At 40.0% G+C, this 18419-nt stretch overlaps 2 protein-coding genes across 2 annotated transcripts in view; one reads left to right on the top strand and one right to left on the bottom strand.

Annotated features, from left to right (window-relative positions):
* Nucleotides 1-18419, bottom strand: part of LOC145998712 (kelch-like protein 17) — a 172028-nt gene that overhangs the window by 113414 nt on the left and 40195 nt on the right. The window lies entirely within an intron of this gene.
* Nucleotides 1900-14302, top strand: LOC145998448 (facilitated trehalose transporter Tret1-like). Its single transcript, XM_083134859.1, has 4 exons — nt 1900-2041; nt 7688-7773; nt 8592-8727; nt 10953-14302. The coding sequence occupies exons 2-4, from the start codon at nt 7723-7725 to the stop codon at nt 12260-12262; spliced, it is 1497 nt and encodes a 498-aa protein (XP_082990985.1). The 5' UTR covers nt 1900-2041; nt 7688-7722; the 3' UTR covers nt 12263-14302.

Below are 18419 nucleotides of genomic sequence, written 5' to 3'. Positions count from 1 at the left end.
TGTTGTCAGTAGCATAACTAAGACGCTCTGCACCCCTGCCCTCCCCACAACTTTCACTTGTGCGCCCCTACTCGCTTTTTTCCCCTTCCTTCCTAAAATATAAATTCACGCCTACATTTATATTAGATACATACAAATGTGAAAATACATACATGTAATTTCAATCAATGTAAAAACTAGTACGAACGGTTCCGGCAACAGACAAACTAAAAAATTACATGTTATATTTACGTATGAAAATATACTTTTACAACAAAAATTACGATATTTGTTAGATATTCATTTTCAGCCCTCTTCGTTTTTCGATGGAAGTAAATTCTTGTGCTAGTTTGGTGAAGTCCAGTTTTCGACTCCGTTTGCTTTCGATGCTTAACAGCGCCAGTCCACTCAATGTCACTCTTGTCATTGTGCTTTCCAATTAATTTTTTATCAATTTTAGCTTGGATAATAACCTCTCAGCTGATGAAGACGTCACAGGTAGGGTCAAATACAGCATATAAACAGTACATACGTCAGGAATGCTACTAGCCAGAATTTTGTTTCTTATCAAGAGGAATTCTGCAGCTTCGATGATGTTCGACATATTTCTTCTTTTGATTTCAGTTGACGCTACATTCCCAAAACAAACAATTTCTGTATCTACAGTGCAAGAAACATTTTCTTCGTAAAATTAGTATCGGATTCCACTAACTGTCTGTCGGTGGGTTCGGCTTGGTCTTAAAAAGTGAAGCTTTCTTTGATTTCATTAATACTCTGAAATATATTGTTTTACGGCCTCCCCCATGGCGCAGTGGTAGCGTCATTGCCTTGTAATCAAGGGGTCACGGGTTCGATACCCGGTGGAGGCACAAGTGGTTCGGATCCCACTTTAAACTGTAGGTCCAGTCCCGATTAGCCTTACTGTGCATAAAGTGGACTTAAAACACCAACTCAAACCAAACCAATCTATTGTTTACTTGATTTACTAGAATATCTAAAGCGCGAAAGAAAAGCGCATTTTCTTGCCTGTCGTTTACCCTTCGGCGTCGTAATTAATTACTTGAATTATTCAGCTAATGAAGGTTTTCTTCTAATTTGGTAATTCACTTTCTGCTTTTAGAAACCCGCGGGGGTTGCGGGGGTGTTATTTACGCCCCTGTCTGTTGTTCTAACGCATCTTATATTAAGTATTTTGATCAATAAGCAAGGTAGCACGAATTGGTATTGTATTTGTATATTGGTTGCAGAGAACGGCGTTCCTACCTCTCTAAGTTAATGCGATGAGGATGAATGATCTAGCATTTGATTTTTGTTATTTATCGTCGCTTTTCTGCCACTTGTGGCGAATTGCGACGATGAGGATGAGTGATGACAAAACGAAATTGATGAAGGGAGACTCATAAAGAGCACCCAGCCCGGGATTCGAACTCAGAATCGTAGTGCGGAGGTCGGCGAACGATCAAACGTAAAATCATATCAGTACTTTACTCAAATTTCAATGAAGTGTCCGGACTTTACAGGCCGACAAAACGGAAATCGGTGGCAGTAAGGCTGTTGGTTTCTATTTTTATATATTTGTAACAAGGTTAACCAAGACATACCACACCTCCTTTCTGCAGGGATTTATCTAGAGTTTTATGTGTGGGTGAGTGTAAGTTTGCATTTATGGTGCGGGGGTGTAAGGTTAACTTTCGTGAGTAAATGATCATAAATTAGATTTTCCTGAAAACTTTTAGCACGTCCGATTTCCAAAAATCACATACGTAAAGGCAATCTAGCTCACGTAAAAGGAAGACATAACTCCATATCTCTACTTCATCTGTCGAATACCCTTATCTGAGAGTTCTGATAAAGTTTATGACGGGAATGAGGTGGGAATTGCATTTCAGAGTCGACAGCAAATACTAGGTCCACCAAGGGAGCACGGTGCCTATCTATATATCGCTAGTCTTAGTCGCAACGCCCAAACACCAACCGGATGCTGTTTATGTTGGGTGGAAGCTTAAAAGACGAAGCACTCCTAACACACTTTCATCTCCGCTGTTAGCTCCCAAGCTTTGAGGTAAGCATTATAGTTTTTCATCTCATATTATTCTAACATAGTTCTAGTATATAATAAAAATTTGGAAGTTTTTCTTGTGTTTTGATCTTGCTTTTAAGTCCACTTTATGCGCAGAATAGTTAATAGGGACCGGACCTACAGTCTCAACGTGTCATCTGAACCGTTGTACATTATGCCACTACTAGAGATCGAAATTGGGAACTTTTGAATGGTTGATTTCGTTTGTTTTACTTCTCTCTTCTGTCATTCTTGACTAATCACGAAGATGCAGGTGAGTGGTGATATGATGAAAGTAATGAAGTGACGCTCACAAAGAACACCCATGCCAGGATTCGAACCCGGAACCGGGTACGCTTTGGATACAAAGCGACAGCCACGTCAGCGGGGAGGAAGAAAGACAATTTGGATTTATCTTGGATACTAAGATGAGAGAATATAAGTTAATTGTGGCCTTGTTCTCATTTCGAGCTAATTAGGTAAAGTGTTCGTCTTAAAAATTACGAATATATTGTTTTTCAACTTAGTTGGAACTGCAACTACAGCCTCCGAAGTTATGAAATAAAAATTATGCCCCATTGACTGTTTAATGTAGACCATGTTCGGAGGCAAAGCATGATGGTTAGAGTTCCTCTTTAAGCTGTAGGTTCGGTCCCGATTATTGAGCATAAACGTTTTGGGTTTTCTGCAACTTTGAAGTTTAGATACGTTAGATTTGTTTCCCTTTCTTTTTGTGCGTTCAATTTAGGTTACTCTACGTCGCTTTTGCTACCTGTTGGGTTACTCGCGACGATAAGCATGAATGAACTGATGCCTTGATCAGGGTTCGAACCTGAGACCTGTGTTTTCTAGCGCCTTAAGACCAGCTACTCTGCCGTAGAGGCTTCTCACTAGTGGAAGAAAAACTGTATCTATTATTGATTGTATTAGCTGATTATTCATTAGGCCAATCAGTTCATTAACTTTTGCCTTGGTAGGGCTTGTATTTTTGGAAATAGCGATAGTCGACGGGCAGCGACTGGCGAATGAGGTCATTTCTCAAATTACTGCTCTACAATAATATCATAACTGGTTTCTGTTTTCTTAATATCTTTATCCTTGAATACATATTAAGTTTATACGCATCAAGGGATAATGGATCCGTCAGGCTCTTGAATTCATTGAGGCAGGATGCGATTTATGATTTCATCTGAGGCGGGGGGAATTAGTGGGTTCATTATCTTAATAATCTTATAGATGTTGGCCAATTGCTCCCCAAAAACTATCTAATAATAGATTACCATCAGTGCTCGAAGTGGATATTCCTAGCTGGGGCTGATGCTTGGTCGATAGGAGGAAGGATGCTTGTATGGATCAACATGAAGAAATTGGAGATGACAATTTTCTTAACTGGAGGGAGCATTGCCACCCACACATTCCCTTCACTTCGAGCAGCGGTTTTCATTAATTTAAACCTCGCATGCACTATCATTTTCTCTACCTATGATTATGTGTGCTTATAATTGGACATTAATTGTTCAACCCTAGCTTACCCGAGGGGGAGGGGGCTATCAGCCCCCACCTCTATTTTTTCGATTTTTATACAGTGAAAATTGTTCTAAAAAATATAGAATAAATTACATTGTTTCCTAGGGTGTTCTCAATATTTCTGTATTACATTTGTTCATAAAAACATAAATGTAATGTAATTAGGAGGCAAAATGCACTTAGTGGGCCTATCAGGCGCCATCTTTGAATGCGTCTTTTCTGAGACACACATGCAAATAACAGTGGTTGGTAATGTTGGTAATTCTTTTAATTATTATAATTAATAAACAACTGCTCCCTCTATAAACAAAAATGTATTAATAAAAAAATAGTATGGTTTTTGTGAGTTTTAGCGAATGGTAAAATACGTGTGTGACACTTCTGCAATAATTGGTTATTATTTTTTTACTAATGATGGAAATCTTGGTAATTATTATTGTAATTAATAAATGACTAGACATGTTAAATGAACAAAGGAATCAGTGATTCAAAAAACAACACGGTTTCTTGAATTTTAGTGCTAAAAGAAAGTGTGAGCCCCCTCCCCTCAGGTAAGTAAGTTTCTCGTACTGCACGGGTAAGCTAGGGTTAAAATGTAAGGTTGATTTTAGATTAAGCACAAATGAACACCATTCTAAAATCAAATTAAAAGAAACAAACATTTTTTCTTCTTCTTCTTTCTCTATCCTAACTCCCTTAGGGCCATTACAACGTCGGGGATGACAAATATTTTTAATTACATAATCAGTTCAATAGGCAAGATGTAAGAAACTGTTCGTGTAGGCTGTGAGTTTTGCTTATTTAAACATAAGCCAACTTAAAATGTTAAACAAAAATGAAAGTTTCGTTTATTCAGATTGTATTCCTTCAAGTCTCAGAACGTCTAGTGAACGAAAAAGCATCAGTGTACGCAACGTCTAATGATCAGCATTTTATCTCCTAAAAAAAATTATTAAAGATATGATGTGTATGTTCATATATAGCTACGGGGTTCTAAAATTAGCTGAACTGAACTGAAACTCTATAATGAATTAATGAATTATTTGAGTTATTTTACTTCGCGTTTCTGCCTATTTTGGCTAATTGCGAAGATGGGGATGAATGGCGATAACATGAAATAGATGAAGGGACACTCACAACATACGTATGTGGACAACACACAATTCCCATAGAGGATTATACTGACCATACGTCCAGACACCAGAGTGTTAGTCTGCAAAATGCAGACTGGAAGTTGACTGGAACTCTATAAGTGTGATTAGAAGCTTCCATATCCAGTGTGTGGGAAATAATTATCCCTGGTTGAGATGTATCATTGCTAAGCAGTTGGGTGGGAATGTTTACGACACTAGGCGGGGAATCCTACCTTCAAATCGTACCCTGCAGACTAATTCCTGTTGTTGCCCTTATCTGCTACGAGTAATCTAACAAGGGCAAGAACTTGTACTTCTAATCTATGTCGGTGACGTTTAATATAGAATGTGTCAGGTGTTCACAGGAAAAAGGTGTACTTTCTTTATACAGGATTAAGATATGCCATGACTTGATAATGTTTGACAACAAGGAAACGAATTCCTATGAACACATGACCAGAAATATGGAGGGTGTAGAGAGCGTCAAGAAGAACATTTTTTATTCTTCTAAGTAACGTTGTGCTCGTTGAGGGGTTGTTTCGACGCTACGAGCCTTCGAAAAAGAGCAGTTCTGTCGTGCAGGTGTGCAAAGCTGGATCATAGAATCATCTTTGCCACTGACAGTTATAAGATGAACGAATAGTCGATTACAAGGCGCAGGCCTTCTTGAATGTCTACTAGATCCAGTGGCGGCGATAAGTTATAGTTGGGAGGAGTGAATTTTGTCGGAGTACCTCACCTTACCGAGAAACAATTCTAACCTACAGTTGCACTGTTTTATGTAAATAAATATGGTACTGTGAACAAAACGTAAGTTAACTTGAATGTTCTAGAGATTAGAATAATCCTTTTTTTGGGGGGGCAAAAATAGGGGTTTAACCCTTAAACAGAAGAGAAAACATTTGAGTCTTGAAAAATATTTGGCTTAATAATATATCTGAAAACCTGGCAGTTGGGAGGGGCGATCGCCCCTATCGCCATCCCCGTGGGTCCGCGTCTGACTAGATCCCATGTTAGTTCTCGATTAGACACAGATTATTACCTGTGAGCACCAAATCATTTTCCCCCTTGTTTCTATCTGGTGAAGTTAGTTGTCACATCTTAAAAGTCAAACTGGACAGTTCACTTTCAATAGATAGCATGCAAATTTGGAGATTTGCTCTTGATTGTTGAAGGCTTTTAGCAGATTTAATGCAAATCTCTCATGTCCTTAGTCTTACCTGCTAAAGTCATGTTCTATCAGATGTTTAGTTGTTTCTAATATGTTTGGTCAAGGGTTTGTCCAGAATTTTCCATCTTGGGGTTAGTTGTAAGTTTCGGACATTTTTGGTCTTTCACAAGGTTCGCAAAAATGCCGTGCGAGTCCTAAAAATTATGCAAAATTCAAACTTTATTTTTATTTTGCACCAATTTTGCGTGAAAAACTAGATTTCGGGATCACATAAAATGTAATTTAATATTCTGATGGAAGTGCTGAATATTTTAAAGCAAAATTCTTGGTAAATTGATGAATATAATATAATTGTGGTATAATACTTAAGCACTAATATCGATCAGTATTTTGAAAAACCTTTAATCATTCCAATTTTGAAGAATCGGTATCGGTGGGAATCGGAAAGAGTATCGGCCACGGTATGGTTCAAAGTGGTATCGTTTCAGAACTAGTTATAAATTAAATGCGACACAGTAGTGCTCTATAACAGCAAATTAATACATCTTGAAGATCCTCTATTTAGTTCGCTTAGACCTCACTGCTTATATCATGTTATATGCTGAGAGCGCTACACCATTTTTCCTTCCTGCGTACGTTTCTCCTATCGCAATTGCCTGCCGTCGAACAGGTGTCTTTACACAAATGTTATGTGACTCTTGTTCAAATATTAGAAGGCAGAAAAATCAGAAAAAGCTGTTTCCTATCTTTAGAAAGCGAGCTTATCTCACTCATTACTCTCATCTGGCCTTGGATTAAAAGGTTTGTAGAATATAACGTTTTATTTCTAGTCCTTTTTATTTATGTGCTTCTCGTAAATTTGTTTCATTATTTGATTTATGATTAGCTTTGTACGAACCCTCTCAACGTACCTTTTCTTCTTTAAATTTTGCTATACTCCTACGTAGCTTACATTATATACTTAGTGTATTCGTCTAGTTTGGTTATATTTCTATGTTCAGATCGTCGGAGACGGGGTACGATTCTGAAAAGAAAGTATTAATTTATTAACTAAAGGCTATCACTCCAGAAATGACATGAATTCCTGATTTGTAAAATCACACAATGATTGCAGGATGCTCTTAAAACGTGTGCCCATATTTTTTATAAACATACTGAACTTAATTTTGCACATAAAACTTCCAATTAAATTTGTGCATTGACCAAGATATGAAATGCCCCAACTTTTGATTGTGAAATTCCCCGATATCATATGCTTATCAAGAATTTTCAAGTTCTTGGGGGATATAAATGTGATTTCAAGGGGGTGTAAGGCATTAAAATCACTACAAATTAGGCCTATGTGGATCATTTTAGGGGTCATATGAGTTTTCTACATGAATACAATTGCACACACGGAACAGTCTTACTCGGGGGTATAGACAAAACTAAATGTACAGAATAATTCATGAGCCAGCTCTTTCTTCTCACGATTTCAAATACGATCTAAGAAAGCCATGAATCCAACTAAGATAAAGTTACACGTTTTTAAACGTGACCTTAAAACATTTAATTTATTAATTAATACAAGATTGGATTAAAAGTAATTACTTCTTATCCCGGAGTGGTCTTCCTAAAGAACAGTATGAATAACTATGCAATACATTCTAATGTATGGCCGATTTTACCATATCGCTGTAGATTTCAAACTTCGATTAGAAATAGTGCAAAAATATATAATAGCATGAATTCTGATTTAATGACACGCGTGATGTGCCAAAAAGCGACTACAATAAGAAAAATACAATACAAATAATCTCTCTCTCACTTTCCAACTAGATAAGATCTTCCGTCCTGAAAGAGCAAACCTCAGCATGGAAGAGAAAACTGCTGCATCGAAAGGAAAGGCCATTTTAATAATCCAGGTAAGACCACAACGTGAATTTCCTGCGTCATATCCCACACACTAACTGATATATGTACTTAGTGCAGATTTCACATGTGCTAAAGATGAAACGTACCTCTATGGCAAGATGTTCAAGTTTGTTTGAAACCTTTCTTTTTACGAATAGTCAGTGTGAGGAAAATTTTAATATTATTTTTCATTTTAGTTATAATTATGTATATAAGTCATAAAGTTTTGCAGACGTTTAATTTCCAATTACGAACACACGCAAATGTATGTACAGAGCACATTTAAGCCTCTACAAGGGAGTGCCTTTAAATTTGAAATTTGATTTGAAATTCACCCCGCTCCGAAATGTGTTTGAAATAGTAGTATAGATCATGAAACACCAGCTTTCTTTTGACTTATTCTATTATAACGTAATGTTTGCATAAAAATCCTCTCCACTTCTTGCCTAAAGATTTCAAATGGAGTAGCAGTGACATGAACCTGTTGCAATGTGTTGCAAAAAATCTTTTTGAAACTTTAAACCCACTAAAATATCAAGAATATAGTAGTTTAAAGGTCTCGTGAAAATTAAGTGGAAACTAATTTGATTTTTGAAATGTTCTAAATATATATTTATGTTCATTACTATGAGATCTGAAAATAATTTCGACATATTGCAAGGTATTCTTGGAAACCATACCTGACACTTCCAAGTAATTGGGGATACTTTTTAAAACCTGATGTTTCTGATGAGCGACTCCATGTTCTTTTGCATGGTTATTTCATTGTTGTCTTCCGTAACGTGTAACGAGGGTTTTATATGTGAAAGGAGTGTTTGTTTACCCTCAGATTTTGGCAACATTTGCAGCTAACTTGGCTGGAGTGTCTCCTGGAATGAGCTTAGGGTTCTCAGCGGTTGCTCTGCCACAGCTTCAGTCTAGCAACAGCACTATACCTGTAGACGAGGAAGCTGCTACGTGGATAGGTAAGCTTTTCATACTATGCCATAACTTGCATCAGTTAGTGCGAGGTTATTATTGACAGAGTAATTAAAAAGAAGATATGGTGGAACGCATGTATACAAGTGAAATAAGTGAGAACATTATGACATCAGGGCAAGCATCAGAAGACAAAGTCTAAAACAGGACTGAATTCTCGTGACAATAACACAATTAGTGTAAAATAGACCGAAGCAAAACAGAACAGCAAAACAGCAAAGCCTCTGGTAATGTATACAAGAGTAAAGAAAGGTTTGGAGTGAAGGTATATGTGTGAACTCCATAAATAGAACTCTGTTCTTTCTTCTTCATTCAATTTACCCTGCGTGAGATGCTCTGATATTTAGTTTGTATAACAAAGTATGCACGTGTCTGTTCTTGAATTATAAATCATACGATACATCTGTGGAAATGTTCACTAGCTCTGTTGCACTTAGTGGTTTACAAACAGCACGAGCCTTGTTATTTGTGCACAAGAGACTGCAGCCAAGCAACCTCAACTTCCATAGCCAACTGAGATCATTGCTCGAGCAGCTTTTATGACGGGATTAAGGGTAGTTTTTATGGTGGGATTAAGAGAGCAGTAACCAGTGTATATTGCAGGAAGAACATCGTCCCTCTTCTTCAATGTATTTTTCTTGTCCTGCACTAAGGAAATCTCAGCTTCCCGTTATTAAACTTCCTCGCTAGAAATTCTTAATCCGGAATTTCCTTTTGCTTCTTCAATTTACTTTACTTCTTCAGTATTGATATTTACGTAATACATTTTCCACGAAATACTTTGTGAACAGTTCAGAAATTGGTTGTGCCGGCCCCCGTGGCGAAGTGGTTAGCAGATCGCTCTACGACGCCAGGGGTCCCGGTTCGAATTCCGGCCTGGGCATGGATCTTTGTGAGTGTCCATTCATAAATTTCATCACATCATCATTCATCCCCACCTTTGCAAATTAGCCAAAAGTGGCACAAAAGCAAAGTAAAAATAACGCGAATGAAGCAAATCAGAAAATGGTTGTTAAGTAGGACCTGTAGGAAGACCAAGACGAAGATGGAGGGACAACGTTGAGATGGACCTAAGGGAAATCGGTAGGGATGGAAAAGAGTATATAGATCTTGCTCAAGATAGGGAAAGATGGAAGGCCTGTGTTGCTGCAGCCATGAACCTTCGGGTTTAAGAAGGCTAGAGAGTTAGTTTTTAGTAGGATTTCGTATCTTCCCCGACGCGAACGGGAAAATGTGGATCACCGTGTAACAAGACCTGGGGCCTGCCAAATTCATTATGTAATTTAATTTTCACGCTTCTCCCAGTATGATGAGAATCTATGATATTATAATATGAGCATACAAAGATAAACAACCAGGCCGTCAAGGTCGCAACATGTTATACCAAGAGCTCATCTAAGGGGTCCTTCCTTACAAACCAATGTTTTTTTGGGGTCTCCACATGGCGTAGTACTAACGTCGTCGCCTTGTAATAAAGGTGTCCCGGGGTGGAGGCACATTGCATAGTGGTTCAGATCCCACTTTAAATTGTAGGTTCAGTCCTGATTATCCTATCTGTGCATAAAGTTGACTTAGAACAACAATTTAAACAAACAAACAAAGAAATCAAACAAACACATTAATGTTTTCAACATGTTCTCTCTTGAAAACTTCATACTTCTTTGGTTAAGTATATGCTTACAAACTTATTAATTTTTTTGCACTGTCTGCGTTAATATACGTAAGCAAAACATAACAGAAAGTAATGCCCACGACTGACGGAAGTTTCGTATTCAAAGGAAGAAAAAACATGTTATTTCAAAATCGATACCCAATCGATTCAATTAGATGAAAGCATTTATTATAAACTGTAGTTCGTTATTTGGTAGATCATGTTTAATACTAATTTTTCATTTGTTGAGTTCTCACTCTGATTGACTTGCCAAAAATATCAATCCATTTTCTTGACTTGAGCTTTTAGAATGCACAAAGTAGCGGTACATGATGCGATCTATATTTTATACTTTTCTTGATTTGTTTCTAAAACTTATATTAGTGCAATTTTATTCTTGTTAAATCCCGAATGTTTCTGTGGAACATTTTCCATGAATTCTTTTCTTAGGTTTGGACTCAACGTCCTTAACATCATTTTGGTCGCACGCATAATTTGTTTGTTCACTTCGCTTTTGGAAAGAATATAATTCAGTGGTATAATATATTACTTTTCTTTCAGCCAGCATTGCATCGATCGCTACTCCTTTCGGCTGCCTCTTCATTGGTTCATTAATGGATCGCTTCGGTCGGAAGATCGCTCTGCTGACAATCAACATCCCTTGCGCCCTGGGATGGATCCTCATCACGACGGCGCAGAATTTACCCATGATCTACGTTGGAAGACTCCTCACCGGGTTGGGCACAGGCATGTCCAGCACTCCGGGCCCCGTGTACGTGGGCGAGGTTTCCCAACCTCACCTGAGGGGGATGTTGGTCTGCTGGAACTCCATAGCGATGGCCTTGGGAATCCTTATTGTTTACATAATGGGATCTTATCTGGACTGGAGGATGGTTGCCGGACTGAGCACCATCTTCCCCACCATCGCCTTTTGCGCCATCTTGGTCTTACCAGAGAGTCCAGCATGGTTGGTTTCCAGAGGTAGGCTGAAAGAAGCTACGAAGTCGATGATGAAACTACAGAGATACGATTCTGATATTAAGGCTGAGTGGGATCAAATCATAAAACACCAAACAGACAGCAATAATGAGGGAATGTCCTTAAAGCAAAGACTTTCCACTTTCCTTCGCCCAGAAGGGTACAAACCTTTGATAATAATGAACGTCTTCTTCTTCTTCCAGCAGTTTTGCGGAGTGTTCGTGGTTATCTTTTATGCTGTTCATGTTTCACAGGAAGCCGGTAGCGTTATCAATGATTATTTGTTGACGATACTGATTGGTGTCTGTCGATTGGTAGTGACGTTGATAATAAGTCTCGCTCTAAGAAAGATCGGCAGACGATGGCCAGCTATTATATCAGGCATTGGTATGTCATTGTCTATGATAGCACTTGCAACATACTTGTACTTGATGACTTCAAGATCTTTCAGAAGGAAAAATTCTTCTGTAAAATGGATACCAGTTGCCTCCATCCTTCTGTACATCATCAGCAGCACTGTAGGGTTTCTTACGCTACCTTGGGCCATGATTGGAGAAGTCTTTCCTTCGAAAATCAGAGGAATGGCCTGTGGTATCACGACTTGCATGGCCTATGTCTTTAGCTTTGTGATTGTCAAAGTGTACTCTGACATGATCCAAGGGATGAAAAACTATGGGGTGTTTTACTTCTACGGTGCCATGTCGGTGTTGGGCACCATTTTCGTGATTTTCTTCCTCCCGGAAACAAAGGGGAAGACATTGGAGGAGATAGAAGACTATTTCGCTGGCAAAGAGCGTTCATCACCTGAGAAAGAGGAGACCTCACGGATAGATCACATTGAGCAGCGAGTGCCTCTAAGAGTTGAACAGGAAGATAATGGTACTCCGGTATGATATTTATTAAGCCGGAAATAGCAGTGATGTTTAATTCAAATTAAGAACGGTTTTGTCTGGAAACAGTTTTGGACGGAAGTGTCCATGAATTCAAATCGGAAGAGAAAATTGTTGCATTGTGAGATCTATGCATATATCAAACTTATTCTCTTTTCTCCCCTTTTAAACGACAATGGGTTCTAGTGACTGTGCCAGACGTGTGGTACGTTATGATAAACGCCATGAGTACAGTCGCACCATTTTAAGCGCTTCCTTCGATGGCAACATTCGCATTCATGTCCTTGTACTATATTTATTTCTTCGGTTTGTCTTTGTTTAGGAAGACCATTTCTACTTACACCTATAAACCATAGATTTTCCTCTGCGTGGCTCCAGTTCTTGAAACGGCAGAGAACAAGCAATTTAGTGGCTGTGTAACTATTTAAACTATTTTCTGCGTGAGTGTTTTTGTTATTACCTGTTCGTTTGTATGTTTAAATTATTTTTTATTTGTTTCTCTTGGATTTTTTTTACTTTAGGCATGTACTTACATAAAAAGTTGTACGTTGTATTATTTCTGAGGAATTTGAAAGAGATCACACGTTGAATAATGTGTGTACCAAATACTGCTAAGATGAAGTAAATATGATATCTCCATGGGCGCCCGTAGGGAGGGTTGATTGATTTAATTAGGTTATTTTACGCCACATTTCTGCCATTTCTGGCTAATCGCGACGATGAGGATGAGCGATGTTATGATAAATTGATGAAAGGACACTCACAAAGAAGGCCCATACTCAGGCAGGGAATAGAACCCGGGTCCCCTTGCATCATAGCCCATCTCTCTTATATTTGTATCTCTATTATGTTTTTCTTCTTTTCGTCCTCATCTCTCAATTAGCATTTCTTCATTCATGGCTACATCCTCTCTTCTGGATAATTTCTTTTTCTATATTTTCCTTTTTCCGTTTCCTGACTGATTTTCCTATACCCTCCCTTTCCTTCTCAAGGCGAAGAGTAACAGTTTCGGACCAGGTGTGTATTCATATCCATATCGTCGGAATGGACACTGCTACTAAAAAGAAACCAGACTACACAAGACAGTATGAATTTCTCCCCAATGTTGCAAGTAGAAGCTATTTTTTCAAGTTGATTATTAAACTGGGCACGATGTTTGAACATTGCCATCAGTAAGAATTTTCAGAATCTTATGCATTCCTTATGAAGAAGAAAAACGCATCAACTTCAAGTTACGGCTAATCAAATGAAAGTTTCGGCTTTTCCTACGAATATACAGCGAGCACAAACAAAAGAACCTTCGGCGAAAAGTCTCCGCGCACCTCCCTCTTCTTCCGTTCAAGTCTGGCCATAAGGAAGCCTGCTCCACTCTGCCCCTCCCCTCCAGGCGGGAGTACGGTGCACAGGAGTCGCGGGTCTGCGCAGGCTTTTTTGCTTGTGGTTTCACTATAGTAAAATCTTCAACTTGTCTTCTTTCCTTTCATGTGTTTTACTACACCCATAAGCATAATTCTAAGTTTTCTCCCCTTCCTACAACTATCCAGCGCACGGATCTCTCTTTCTCCAGTTTGGCACTGGGAAAGGTCCGTGGGGAAGAAGTAGTTCTAGATCCTCGCGCCTGACTAGACATTCAAACTGTTCCTTGTGTCCTTAATACTCTGTTATTTAACTTCCTATACTCTGTAAATCTGTCTTCAATAGTTCTCTTCCTACATCTCTCTCCCTCTCTGTCTCGTTTTTCATTTATCTTTCCTTCCTTCTCTTTACATCTCTTCCAGCTTTATTTCTCTCTGTCTCTCTCTATATATATATTTTTACTGCCTTTCTCTTACATCTTTCATTTCTCTTTCCTTTTCTATTTTTCTATCGTCTTTCATGTTTTCTTTTCCTCACTGCCATAAAACGTTTTTTTCTTCTCTGACGACACGGAAACAGGACGCAACTCTTTTGTTTTGAACCTAATTGGATAATTTTGTGCTGGCGCTCATGGATAGTTCTCATTGCAGTTCGCGCGCAGGGAATATATCGTACTGCTAAATTGTGATGATATATATGTAAACAGTCTTTCGTAAATAAACTGTAAAACATGACTCTTAAACATTTAGTTTTAGCTCTCCTACATTAATTGTTGTGCACTGTCACTTCCATCCAAATACTGTAAAAAATATCAAGTACTTTTAAAGTTATTAATGGCCATTACGTAGCTATCCTAATGAATATACTTTTAATGATTCAGTTTAAGAAATATATTTATGGTGTACTCAATTTCAATTTGTATTTATTATCTTATCTATCTATCTTTATGCTTGATAAAATATTCGGATTTGAGGTTTCGTAAATTGAGAGGCTGGCTGTGTAGATTTTTATTATCTGTGAAACCACATTGCATAATATGAGTGGCGATAAAGCAAAACCTGGGGGAATAGTTGTACACTGGTCTCAACAAGTAGCTGCTCCGGCAGTTTGTTTCTTTATACAGCATATTTGCAGAAATTACAATTCAATCTACACGTGTATCAATATACGTTGTATAAAACACACCTTATTACTAACTTCGTTGACCCTGTATGATAAGAGAAGCTTTTGTTGTAGTGGAAAATATATATTTCTGGATGTAATCAATTCTCCTTTTCATGTACGCACTTGTTACAAAGTATTGGGTGGCTACAATTAAACTTGCCCTACTCAGAGACCTCTGGAGCCCGTTCGAAGCAACGGGTTGCGCTGAGACTTGGAAAAAAGGCTTTGCAGACCATGGGGAAGTGAATGCTTTGGGAAAATATAGTTCAAATTTTCAGCACCAGGTGCAAATATGGCGCTTAAAATTAAAATTCCCTTACTCAGAGCCCTCTGGCGCCAGTTCGAAGTAACGGATTGCGCTGAAACTTGGAATGAAGGCTATGGAGACCTACGGGAAGCAAATGATGAAAACAGTTCAAAATTTTACCACCAGGTTGAAATGTGGCGCTGAAGTAACAACATCTACTTTGAATTTATGTCGGTATAGTAGCGTTCAATATACGCCTTGTCAACGGGAACGACCCTTTGGAAGCATAATAGTGTGATTGATCAGTGGTCGCACTAAGTGTTTCCCTGGATGTTGTTCACTGTGTACCAAATTTCAGCGCCTCATTTCAACCTGGTGGTGACAATTTGAACTTTTTTCGTCAGCATTCGCATCATCGTAGTCTCTATAGCCTCTATACCAAGTTTCAGCGCAATCCGATGTTTCGAATGGACTCCATAGGTGTCTGAGTAGTGTATGGCAACTTTATTCGTAGCCACACGGTATTATTGCTACATGGAAAGCTTTCGAGGAGAACGATTTGTCAGTGTCACGAAGCAAGGATTGGATATTGTAACCTCTCAATTTATGGGTACAAAAAAGTGGAAATCACTTTAATAGAGGTTCGGTCTGTTCGGTCTTGCATTATCTCCCAGCCGAGTTCATGTCGTTGCCTGCATTGCGAGCAAGCCGGAAATCTAGTACATATTTACTATTTACGAACACCAGACACCACTACATGTAACGGGTGAACAAATAGCGTCAGGAGGAGATTAGGAGTTCAAAGGGTGCGTGGCGAAGTACGAGCTCTGAAGGTTCCAGGCAGAAACGGGTGCTGATGCATAAGTCATGGAATACAAGCCAGGGTCACCCTGCAGTACAGAGGCTTCAGCCCAGCACCGAAGTTTGACCAGCGAACCCGTGAAGAACGGCAGCAACCCACTTAAGTATGTTTCTTGCTTAAGCCTGGTTTTCAATGGTCGAGTAGTTGGGATAGCAGATGGAGCGAGTAGGGTTAAGTCTGGTTTGCATTGGTCGAGTAGAAGGGAGAGTAGCTGGAGCGAGTAGGGTTAAGACAGGTATACATTGGTCGCGTAGACGGGAGAGTAGCTGGAGCTAGTAGGGTTAAGCCCGATTTACATTGGTCGAGTAGACGGGAGAGTAGCTGGAGCTAGTAGGGTTAAGCCCGATTTATATTGGTCGAGTAGACGAGAGAGTAGCTGGAGCGATTAGGGTTAGGCCCGGTTTACATTGGTCGAGTACACGGGAGAGTATCTGGAGCGATTAGGGTTAAGCCAGGTATACATTGGTCGAGTAGACGGGAGAGTACCTGGAGCGAGTTGGGTTAAGCCAGGTATACATTGGTCGAGTAGACGGAAGAGTATCTGGAGCGATTAGGGTTAAGCCAGGTATACATTCGTCGAGTAGACGGGAGAGTAGCTGGAGCGAGTAGGGTTAGGCCCGGTTTACATTGGTCGAGTACACGGGAGAGTAGCTGGAGCGAGTAAGGTTAAGCCCGGTTTACATTGGTCGAGTAGATGGGAGAGTAGCTGGAGCGAGTAGGGTTAAGCCCGGTTTACATTGGTCGAGTACACGGGAGAGTAGCAGGAGCGATTAGGGTTAAGCCAGGTATACATTGGTCGAGTAGACGGGAGAGTATCTGGAGCGATTAGGGTTAAGCCAGGTATACATTCGTCGAGTAGACGGGAGAGTAGCTGGAGCGAGTAGGGTTAAGCCCGGTTTACATTGGTCGAGTAGACGGGAGAGTATCTGGAGCGATTAGGGTTAAGCCAGGTATACATTGGTCGAGTAGACGGGAGAGTACCTGGAGCGAGTTGGGTTAAGCCAGGTATACATTGGTCGAGTAGACGGAAGAGTATCTGGAGCGATTAGGGTTAAGCCAGGTATACATTGGTCGAGTAGACGGGAGAGTAGCTGGAGCGAGTAGGGTTAGGCCAGGTATACATTGGTCGAGTAGACGGGAGAGTATCTGGAGCGATTAGGGTTAAGCCAGGTATACATTGGTCGCGTAGACGAGAGAGTATCTGGAGTGAGTAGGGTTAAGCACGGTTTACATTGGTCGAGTACACGGGAGAGTATCTGGAGCGTTTAGGGTTAAGCCAGGTATACATTGGTCGCGTAGACGGGAGAGTATCTGGAGCGATTAGGGTTAAGCCAGGTATACATTGGTCGAGTAGACGGGATAGTATCTGGAGCGATTAGGGTAAGCCAGGTATACATTGGTCGAGTAGCTGGAGCGAGTAGGGTTAAGCCAGGTATACATTGGTCGAGAAACGGGAGAGTAGCTGGAGCGAGTAGGGTTAAGACAGGTATACATTGGTCGCGTAGACGGGAGAGTAGCTGGAGCTAGTAGGGTTAAGCCCGATTTACATTGGTCGAGTAGACGTGAGAGTACCTGGAGCGATTAGGGTTAAGCCAGGTATACATTGTTCGAGTAGACGGGAGAGTAGCTGGAGCGAGTAGGGTTAAGCCAGGTATACATTGGTCGAGTAGACGGGAGAGTATCTGGAGCGATTAGGATTAAGCCAGGTATACATTGGTCGAGTAGACGGGAGAGTACCTGGAGCGAGTAGGGTTAAGCCCGGTTTACATTGGTCGAGTAGACGGGAGAGTACCTGGAGCGATTAGGGTTAAGCCAGGTATACATTGGTCGAGTAGACGGGAGAGTAGCTGGAGCGAGTAGGGTTAAGCCCGGTTTGCATTGGTCGAGTAGACGGGAGAGTACCTGGAGCGATTAGGGTTAAGCCAGGTATACATTGGTCGAGTAGACGGGAGAGTAGCTGGAGCGAGTAGGGTTAGGCCCAGTTTACATTGGTCGAGTAGACGGGAGACTAGCTGGAGCGAGTAAGGTTAAGCCTGGTTTACACTGGTCGAGTAGACGGGAGAGTAGTTGGAGCGAGTAGGGTTAAGCCCGGTTTACATTGTTCGAGTAGACGGGTGAATAGGTGGAGGGAATAGGGTAAAATGAGCTACACTCCTCGTGAAAACAACTGGTTAGAGTACTGAAGTCAATACTCGCTACTGTAGTCAGGACAGTCGAGTGACTGTCCAAGGAGGACAGCGACTCGACCGAGTTGCTTTCTCTCCCATCGATTTTTTTTCACTCGCGTGCGGACTCGACATACCACTCGATCAATCAATGTAAACGCTTTCTGTGAACAGTATAGTGTGCTGTGGTAGAACAGAGGCAACCTTGTTGTTAGTTCGCTTATTAATTGTATTTTTTAAAATAAATATCAACCATGAATATGTGGTTGTCCGACTCCAATACCATAAAGTTTGTGGAACTGTACTGTGAAGATGAGCGCCTGTGGAATCTATGCAGTGTTGATTACAAGAAGAAACAAAATATTC

Source organism: Lepisma saccharinum, chromosome 14 (assembly GCF_977018435.1).
Source record: "Lepisma saccharinum chromosome 14, izLepSacc3.1, whole genome shotgun sequence".
In the NCBI taxonomy this organism is placed as follows: Eukaryota; Metazoa; Arthropoda; class Insecta; order Zygentoma; family Lepismatidae; genus Lepisma; species Lepisma saccharinum.
This window is presented reverse-complemented; position numbering and strand designations above follow the sequence as displayed.